This window comes from Eubalaena glacialis, chromosome 4, assembly GCF_028564815.1.
Source record: "Eubalaena glacialis isolate mEubGla1 chromosome 4, mEubGla1.1.hap2.+ XY, whole genome shotgun sequence".
Lineage (NCBI taxonomy): Eukaryota > Metazoa > Chordata > Mammalia > Artiodactyla > Balaenidae > Eubalaena > Eubalaena glacialis.
The window spans coordinates 113,149,935-113,159,836 of NC_083719.1; the positions used below are offsets into that span (position 1 = coordinate 113,149,935).

The window sequence follows — 9,902 nt, forward strand, 5'->3', positions numbered from 1 at the left end:
TGTAGCTGTCCAGTTTTCCCAGCACCACTTATTGAAGAGACCGTCTTTTCTCCATTGTATATCCTTGCCTCCTTTGTCATAGATTAGTTGACCATAGGTATGTGGGTTTATCTCTGGGCTTTCTATCCTATTCCATTGATCTATATTTCTGTTTTTGTGCCAGTACCATATTGTCTTGATTACTGTAGCTTTGTAGTATAGTCTGAAATCAGGGAGTCTGATTCTTCCAATTCCGTTTTTTTTTTTTTCCCCTCAAGATTGCTTTGGCTGTTCGGGATGTTTTGTGTCTCCATACAAATTTTAAGATTTTTTTTCTAGTTCTGTAAAAAATGCCATGGGTGATTTGATAGGGATTGCATTAAATCTGTAGATTGCTTTGGGTATTATAGTCATTTTCACAATATTGATTCTTCTAATCTAAGAACGTGGTATATCTCTCCATCTGTTTGTGTCATTTTTGATTTCTTTCATCAGTGTCTTATAGGTTTCTAAGTACAGGTCTTTTACCTCCTTAGGTAGGTTTTTTCCTAGATGTTTTATTCTTTTTGTTGCAATGGTGAATGGGTTGTTTCCTTAATTTCTCTTTCTGATCTTTCGTTGTCAGTGTATAGGAATGCAAGAGATTTCTGTGCATTAATTTTGTATCCTGCAACTTTACCAAATTCATTGATTAGCTCTAGTAGTTTTCTGGTGTCATCATTAGGATTCTCTATGTATAGTATCATGTCATCTGCAAACAGTGACAGTTTTACTTCTTCTTTTCCAATTTGTATTCCTTTTACTTCTTTTTCTTCTCCTATTGCCTTGGCTAGGACTTCCAAAACTATGTTGAATAGTAGTGGTGAGAGTGGACAACCTTGTCTTGTTCCTGATCTTAGAGGAAATGCTTTCAGTTTTTCACCATTGAGAATGATGTTTGCTGTGGGTTTGTCGTATATGGCCTTTCTTATGTTGAGATAGGTTCCCTCTATGCCCACTTTCTGGAGAGTTTTTATCATAAATGGGTGTTGAATTTTGTCAAAAGCTTTTTCTGCATCTATTGAGATGATCATATGGTTTTTATTCTTCAATTTGTTAATATGGTGTATCACATTGATTGACTTGCGTATATTGAAGAATCCTTGCATCTCTGGGATAAATACCACTTGATCATGGTGTATGATCGTTTTAATGTATTGTTGGATTCTGTTTGCTAGTATTTTGTTGAGGATTTTTGCATCTATATTCATCAGTGATATTGGTCTGTAATTTTCTTTTTTTGTAGTGTCTTTGTCTGGTTTTGGTATCAGGGTGATGGTGGCCTCATAGAATGAGTTTGGGAGTGTTCCTCCCTCTGCTATATTTTGGAAGAGTTTTAGGATACGTGTTAGCTCTTCTCTAAATGCTTGATAGAATTCACCTGTGAAGCCATCTGGTCCTGGGCTTTTGTTTGTTGGAGGATTTTTAATCACAGTTTCAATTTCAGTGCTCATGATTGGTCTGTTCATATTTTCTATTTCTTCCTGATTCAGTCTTGGAAGGTTGTACTTTTCTAAGAATTTGTCCATTTCTTCCAGGTTGTCCATTTTACTGGCATATAGTTGCTTATAGTAGTCTCTCATGTTCCTTTGTATTTCTGCGGTGTCAGTTGTTACTTCTTTTTCATTTCGAATTCTTTTGATTTGAGTCTTCTCTCTTTTTTTCCTGATGAGCCTGGCTAATGGTTTATCCATTTTGTTTATCTTCCAAAGAACCAGCTTTTAGTTTTATTAATCTTTACTACTGTTTCCTTCATTTCTTTTTCATTTATTTCTGATCTGATCTTTATGATTTCTTTCCTTCTGCTAGCTTTGGGGTTTTTTTTGGTTCTTCTTTCTCTAATTACTTTAGGTGTAAGGTTATGTTGTTTATTTGAGATTTTTCTTGTTTCTTTTTCTTTCCTTTTTTTTTTTTGGCTCTGTTGGGTGTTCGTTGCTGCATGTGGGCTTTCTCTAGTTGCGGTGAGCAGGGGCTACTCTTCATTGCAGTGCACGGGCTTCTCATGGCAGTGGCTTCTCTTGTTGTGGAGCATGGGCTCTATCTAGGTACACAGGCTTCAGTAGTTGTGGCACGAGGGCTTAGTAGTTGTGGCTTCCGTGGCACAGGGGCTTAGTTGCTCCGTGGCATGTGGGATCTTCCTGGACCAGGGATCGAACTTGTGTCCCCTGCATTGGCAGGCACATTCTTAACCACTGTGCCACCAGGGAAGTCCCTCTTGTTTCTTGAGGTAGGATTGTATTGCTGTCAACTTCCCTCTTAGAACTGCTTTTGCTGCATCCCATAGGTTTTGCGTCATTGTGTTTTCATTGTCATTTGTTTCTAGGTAGACTTTGATTTCCTGTTTGATTTCTTCAGTGATCTCTTGGTTATTTAGTAGCGTGCTGTTTAACCTCCATGTGTTTGTACTTTTTACAGTTTTTTTTCCCCTGTAATTGATATCTAGTCTCATAGCGTTGTGGTTGGAAAAGACGCTTGATACAATTTCAATTTTCTTAAATTTACCGAGGCTTGATTTGTGACCCAAGATGTGATCTATCCTGGAGAACGTTCCATGTGCACTTGAGAAGAAAGTGTATTCTATTGTTTCTGGATGGAATATCCTATAAATATCAATTAAGTCCATCTGATCTAATATGTCATTTAAAGCTTTTGTTTCCTTATTTATTTTCTGTTTGGATGATCTGTCTGTTGGTGTAAGTGGGGTGTTAAAGTCCCCTGCTATTATTGTGTTACTGTTGATTTCCACTTATATGGCTCTTAGCATTTGCCTTATGTATTGAGGTGCTCCTATGTTGGGTGCATAAAGATTTACAATTGTTATATCTTCTTCTTGGATTGATCCCTTGATCATTATGTAGCGTCCTTCCTTGTCTCTTGTAATAGTGTTTATTTTAAAGTCTATTTTGTCTGATATGAGTATTGCTACTCCAGCTTTCTTTTGATTTCCATTTGTATGGAATATCTTTTTCCATCCCCTCACATTCAGCCTGTATGTGTTGGTCTGAAGTGGGTCTTTTGTAGACAGCATATAAACGGGTCTTGTTTTTGTATCCATTCAACCAGACTGTGTGTTTTGGTTGGAGCATTTAATCCATTCACGTTTAAGGTAATTATCGATATGTATGTTCCTATTACCATTTTCTTAACTGTTTCAAGTTTGTTTTTGTAGGTCCTTTTCTTCTCTTGTGTTTCCTGCTTAGAGAAGTTCCTTTAGCATTTGCTGTAGAGCTGGTTTGGTGGTGCTGAATTCTCTTAGCTTTTGCTTGTCTGTAAAGCTTTTGATTTCTCCATCGAATCTGAATGAGATCCTTGCTGGGTAGAGTAATCTTGGTTGTAGGTTTCTCCCCTTCATCATTTTAAATATATCCTGCCATTCCCTTCTGGCCTGCAGAGTTTCTGCTGAAAAATCATCTGATAACCTTATGGGGATTCCCTTGTATGTTATCTGCTGCTTTTCCCTTGCTGCTTTAATATTTTTTCTTTGTATTTAATTTTTGACAGTTTGATTAATATGTGTCTCAGCGTGTTTCTCCTTGGGTTTATCCTGTAAGGGACTCTCTGCGCTTCCTGGATTTGATTGACTATTTCCTTTCCCATGTTGGGGAAATTTTCGACTGTAATCTCTTCAAATATTTTCTCAGACCCTTTCTTTTTCTCTTCTTCTTCTTGGACCCCTATACTTCGAATGTTGGTGCATTTAATGTTGTCCCAGAGGTCTCTGAGACTGTCCTCAATTCTTTTCATTCTTTTTTCTTTATTCTGCCCCGTGGCAGTTATTTCCACCATTTTATCTTCCAGCTCACTTATCCGTTCTTCTGTCTCCGTTATTCTGCTATTGATTCCTTCTAGAGTATTTTTAATTTCAGTTATTGTGTTGTTCATCACTGTTTGTTTGCTCTTTAGTTCTTCTACTCCTTGTTAAACGTTTATTGTATTTTCTCCATTCTATTTCCAAGACTTTGGATCATCTTTACTATCATTACTCTGAATTCTTTTTCGGATAGACTGCCTGTCTCCTCTTCATTTGTTTGGTCTCATGGGTTTTTACCTTGCTCTTCATCTGCTGCATATTTCTCTGTCTTCTCATTTTGTTTAACTTACTGTGTTTGGGGTCTCCTTTATGCAGGCTGCAGGATCGTAGTTCCTCTTACTTCTGTTGTCTGCCCCCAGTGGGTGAGGTTGGTCCAGTGACTTGTGTAGGCTTCCGGGTGGGGGCGACTGGTGCCTGTGTTCTGGTGGGTGGGGCTGTATCTTGTCCCTCTGATGGGCAGTGCTGCACCTGGTGGTGTGTTTTGGGGTGTCTGTGAGCTTAGTATGACTTTAGGCAGCCTGACTGCTAATGGGTGGGGTTGTGTTCCTGTCTTGCCAGTTGTTTGGCATGAGGCGTCCAGCACTGGAGCTTGCTGGCCCTTGGATGGAGTCGGGTCTTAGTGTTGGGGTGGAGACCTCTTGGAGAGCTCTCACCAATTAATATTCCATGGGGCTGGGAGTTCTCTGGTGGTCCAACATCCTGGACTCGGCTCTCCCACCTTGGAGGCTCATTCCTGGGACTAGATTTCTGAACCTTCTAGACTGCAGAATAATGGGGCCTGTCTGGATGGTGCTTGAAGAACGTGGCCAAGACCAGCAGTCAGGAGTCAGTCCCACACAGGCTTCTGGAGAGCATGACTTTTTCTGCACGGCTGTTCCCGAGGCTGCTTGGCTTTGACCTCAGGTGGCACTGGGCCTGTGCACTAGCCTGGAAGTGGGAGACCCAGCCGGGGCCTCTCCCTCATCCTTCCAAGGTACCTCAGGTTCTTCCACGTGGCCCTGCCCCTCCCCATCCTGAAGACCTCACCTACAGACTGCGTCCCATTGCAGCATTTTTCATGAGTTCTTACCTCTTCAGTCTTAGCAGTCTTGGGAAGGAAGTTCTGTCTCTCTTGCAGGATTGGAGACAATTTTTTACAGCTCAGTTCTTTTGGAATTAATCCCTAAACACTGATTTTTCTTCCCCCAAGGAGGGGAGGGGGGCGTCGGGTATGCATTCACCCCTGCAGGCAGCTGCCAAAGTGGTCCACATACAGGGCAGCCCCAGTGCTCCTGGGTTGTCTCTCTGTTTTGCACTTTACCCCAGACTGTCAAAACTTCACTGTCCTGTGTCCCAGCTCCACCAGTACCTCCTTTCCTACTGCTAAGTCAATAAATAGTATCTTGGCTTTGAAAGAGGGGCTTTTGTGGTTGACTGTGGTGGCACAAGGCAAGGGGCTGGAGAATGTGTTCCAGCTCTGCCGTTCTATCGGAGCGTGACTGTGACCAAGGCATTTTGCTTCTTTGAGCCTCTGATCCTGCATCTTGAAATGGGAACATCTTCCTACCTTGACATGGTATCTGTGACAGTATCAAGGTAGCTGAACATGTATATGCAAGACTCCAAGGCATGGAGAATGAACGATGAGGCATGGGAGATAAGGCAAACACCCATCTCATGGGGGAAGACTGAGGTCACAAGATGGAGACCTGCCTGTGAAATGGGGCCCAGAAAAGTTGAGAAGTCCTATTCCTCTCAGCCTTCTTCATTCCCACTCCCAGGGTAGTTCCCGTACTCCTCCTTGGCCTGGAAGAGCATTCAGGGCTGGCCCTCAGCTGAGGAGCAGGACAGAACACCTTAGGATGACCACAAAGGCAGGCTGGGGTTCAAGTGGAGTGCTTAGTGGTGCTGATGGGGAGACTACACGAGACCTGGGGCACCATGGGTGATCCACCCATGGGTAACTGAGCGTGGAGGCCAGGCATTGGTGAACCACTGTTAGGTTGGTCCAGCCCTCAGTCTGGGCACAGTTCCCATTCATTCACTCATTCATTCATCCAACCATTTATGGAGCATCTGCCATGTGCCAGGCAAGGCACTGGATGCTGGGGCAGCTGGTGTTGGGACAGGCTGGACCTCTGTCCTCTGAGTCCAACCCAGCCTTGCAGCCTGGCCTAGCCCCAATGCCTCTGCCTTGCAGACGCTCATCACTGCTGTTGGGCAGACAGCCTACACCGTGGCCTCTGTGCTCATCCTGCTCTTCGTCCTGATGTACATCTTCGCTGTCCTGGGCTTCTGCCTATTTGGAGTTCCAGAGAGGGCTGACCTGAATAACTGGGGGAACCTGGCTCTGGCCTTCTTTACCCTCTTCAGCTTGGCCACGGTACCGTGTTTGGGAACAGTGGTAGGGGCAGGGGACTTGAGAAGGGACTGGCAGCTGGTGTGAGCGTGTGGACATGCTGGGCCTCACTTGGGGCCTTTCCCATGTTCAGACACTTAGCTAGGCTGAGGAAGCTGGGGGCTGGCCTCCTAGGACTAAGGATAGGCCAGTGCCCTGGCCAGGAGTTCATCACTATCTCTAATCTTGTGACTCCCTAGAGCATTCTTATTTGTCCCACAGGGGTGTAAAACTTTCAAAAAGTTTTCAAAAGATAATTCATTCAGATTAAGTTTAATTTAGAAGGGAAACCCATGTCACATAGCCTTTTTGGGAACAGGCTGTCACAAATCCACCCAGAAGAAGCCTGCAAAGCCCAAGTCTCCACGTCTAGATTCTGTTGGACTCTGGAAAGCTTGGGGTCTTTCCAAAGGAGGACCTGGCAGAGAGCCATTGTCTTTTGGGGATGGATGGAAGGCCTTTAGGAGGAGAGCCCTTAGGGCACGTTGATCAGAAGTGCCCCCACCCAGTGGTGCCATGCAGCTCCAGGCCAGCATGTATGCCCTGGAGTCAGAGGATTAGGAGGTGTTGCAGGGCTGATGTGGAAGGAAGCCGGCCTGCTCCTCGGTGGGGCTGGGGCTCCCCACGGTAGGTGAGAGGAGGCCTGCCGCTCTGGGCCTAGGCGCTCAGCATACCCCGCCTTGCCTGAGCAGGTCGATGGCTGGACAGACCTGCAGCAGCAGCTGGATGCCCGGAATTTTATTCTGAGCCGTTCGTTCACCATCATCTTCATCTTGCTTGCCTCCTTCGTCTTCCTTAGCATGTTCGTGGGTGTGATGATCATTCACACTGAGGTGAGGTGGTGCTTGTAAGGATGGGGGAGTGGTAAGTGTGGCAGGTGGATGGGCCAAGTCTCAAGGGAGGACACTGAACTATCTCCCTCCCGAAGTGGAGGGGGGGTGACCAGGTGTGTGCCTCTCTACCCCACCCTGACTCTTTTCCCTGAGCCCTGCATTTTCCCTCCCTCATGATGGTGGCCTGCAGGATAGGTGCTTGGGAAGTCACTGCAGCTACAGTTGGCAGCTTGAGCTGGGGGCTGGCCTGTGAGGGGATCCTCCTGCTGAGGGGCCTGAGCAGCAGCGGGAGACTGGGGAAGAAGGAAGATGGGAGTGGTGCGCACTGAGAGCCCACATCTTACCTCCATCCTCCCACCCTCTAGGACTCTGTCAAGAAGTTTGAGCGGGAGCTGATGCTAGAGAGACACATGACACTCATGGAAGAGAAGCATGTGATTTTGAAGCGGCAACAGGAGGAGGTCAGCAAGCTGATGCAGACACAGGTAGGTGGTCTCCACGGGCCGGTGGACAAGCAGAGGGACAGTCAGGGCTGAAGGAATGGTCAGGAAGATGGGCCTTGGGGCCTGCGTGGAGGGCGGGTGGCCTTAGGCGTCTGTGGCATTTGGTAAGTCAGTTACTCACCCCCCCTGTACTTTTCAGAGTCAGATGTTATTCTCTGCATTTTTGTATTTCTCTGGACCTCTTCAAGTGTTGAGTGTTGTGATTATAATATTTCCCTCCTTCATGGGCAAAACTCCATTGCTGGGCCTTTTGCCTGGAGCTCTCTTGTTCCTGAGGACTCGCTGGGTGCCAGGCAGGCTTGGTCCCCGTCCGCTGAGTGGGCGAAGCCACGGAGGCCCTGACAGGTGTTACTAACCTCAGTTTTTCTAAACTGGAACAAGAATGAGCACGGTGGGCTGGAGATTTTCTGTCAAGCATGATACAACTGTGAGGGGCTGGAGGAGAGTCCTCTCTTTTCAGCCGAAGTGCTCTGAGCTGCCGGGGTGCTCGGCCGGGTCCTGAACAGCATGCTGCCCCTTTCTCCCCCAAGTGGCCGGTGCCTTCCTTCTCAGCCTCCCCTCTGAGGTGGAGACGCCCGCCTGTCTTGGTGTGCCCCAGGTTTGTCCAGAACAGGGTGAAATGCTGAGCCACGCTCCGGCTCTCACCGATTCCTTCCCATGTCACCTGTCCTCACGTCAGGGAGGCTCACCAGGTGACCTCAGTCGGGGGGCCCAGGCCCAGAAGGGGTTGGGGTGAACTGTGATTGGACTCAGGCCTCTGCCTGGGCCCCACGTGGAGGGTCCTCGGGTCCCTGTGCAGCCCGGTCACCACCTCCTCATCCTTGCTCTCTTTATGCTTCCCTCTCTAGAAGAATGTTGACCACAAAAGTTTCACTGAGCTGGTGGAGAAGTTTAAGAAGACCCTGCGGCACACTGACCCCATGGTCTTGGATGATTTTGGCACTAGCCTACCCTTCATTGATGTCTACTTGTCCACTCTGGACAACCAGGATGCTACCATCTACAAGTCAGTCCCAGCCCCGCTGACCCCGGCCCCAGGCCCAGGGGGGCAATGGCTGATGTGCAGGGTGGGTAGGGCGAGGCCCTTCCTGGCGGTGCGCAGGGGCTGGGCTGCTGTGCAGACGGGCCTGTGGCTGGGGGAGACTCTGCCCACTGGCCCTCCCCAGCCCACCCTGACCTATTTTTAAATACTGGCTCCTCTGACTCTCCAAGACCCTCCTCACCAAGCACTTTTCGGAGAGCCGAGAGAACACCGCTGGCTGGCAAGTCAGAAGCTGCAGCTCCTGGCTTGGTGCTGTGTGACTCTGGCAAAATCTTTGTCCCTTTCCTACCTGGCAGAGGAGGGGCTGACTCTATGGAAGCAATGTGTGTGAAGCTCTGAGCTTGGCCTGGCCCAGGGCTGTGCTCAGTGTGAGTTAGCTGGGGTCATTCTGGCCATTACTTGCAGGAAGGGGAGGAGCACGATTAGCCTGGTTTCTCAACAAAAGCTGCCTTGAGGGCTTCGTAGACAGGAGGAACTAAAAGAGGGGATCTAGGAATGCCCAGTGTTGGCCCAAGCGTGGATCAGGCAGCGTCTGGGCACCTCCACGTGCTCACCTCGCTCCGAGCCCAGGAGTCTGTTGCCTCCCATCTGACACGTGCAGTGAAGTGACTTTACTCCTGGGGCCACAGGTAGGGTGGCACAGCCGGGCTTCCAGCCCAGCCCTATGTGGCTCCGAAGTCCTTGCTCTTCCCTGACCCCACACCTACCAGGAGTGGTGAACGTGCCGGTGCGAGAGTGCCGCGGGCAGGGCCAGGGCGGCATGGAGCCCGCTCGTGAGCTCAGGCCTCCTCTCCGCCCCCATTTCCAGGCTTCAGGAGCTGTACTACGAGATCATGCACGTGCTGAGCCTGACGCTTGAAGACTTGCCCCAGAAGAAGCCGTCCCAGTCCTTGGAGAAGGTCGAGGAGAAGTAGCTGGATGTGGGCACCCAGGCACCGAGGGCCTCGCAGGCTGTGACACCTTGTCCCGCCAATTAAACACAGGTTTTCTGAGTTGGCCTCTTCATGGCTGCTGTGATCATGGCATTTCTTCACCTTTGGGAATTGGGCCTGAGTAGATGCCCATGAAGTCTGATTCCCCCCTCACATGACACAGCCAGACCTTGGGAGTAGGGAGTGGGGAGAGGGAGGCTCAAGGCCCACCCTGACCAGAAGACACACCTAGGGTCCACACTGGCTCTCTCCTCCTTTGACCCCAGCATCAAGGACCCACCGGGTTCCTGGAAAAGCCACCTGAGGACCCCAGACCGAGAAGGGCTTCCAGCGGCCCCATAAGAGTGCGTGGCTCCTTTGAGCTGGTGTGGCCCTGCTGATCCTGG

General features: G+C 48.3%; 1 protein-coding gene across 1 annotated transcript in view; it reads left to right on the forward strand.

Annotated features, from left to right (window-relative positions):
* Positions 1–9,498, forward strand: part of CATSPER3 (cation channel sperm associated 3) — a 39,089-nt gene extending 29,591 nt beyond the window's left edge. Inside the window, exons 4-8 of the mRNA XM_061188197.1 lie at positions 6,009–6,191; positions 6,899–7,039; positions 7,405–7,524; positions 8,391–8,548; positions 9,393–9,498. Of these exons, the coding sequence (XP_061044180.1) occupies positions 6,009–6,191; positions 6,899–7,039; positions 7,405–7,524; positions 8,391–8,548; positions 9,393–9,498 (708 nt within the window). The remainder of the gene's footprint in view (positions 1–6,008; positions 6,192–6,898; positions 7,040–7,404; positions 7,525–8,390; positions 8,549–9,392) is intronic.
* The last annotated feature ends 404 nt before the right edge of the window (positions 9,499–9,902 follow it).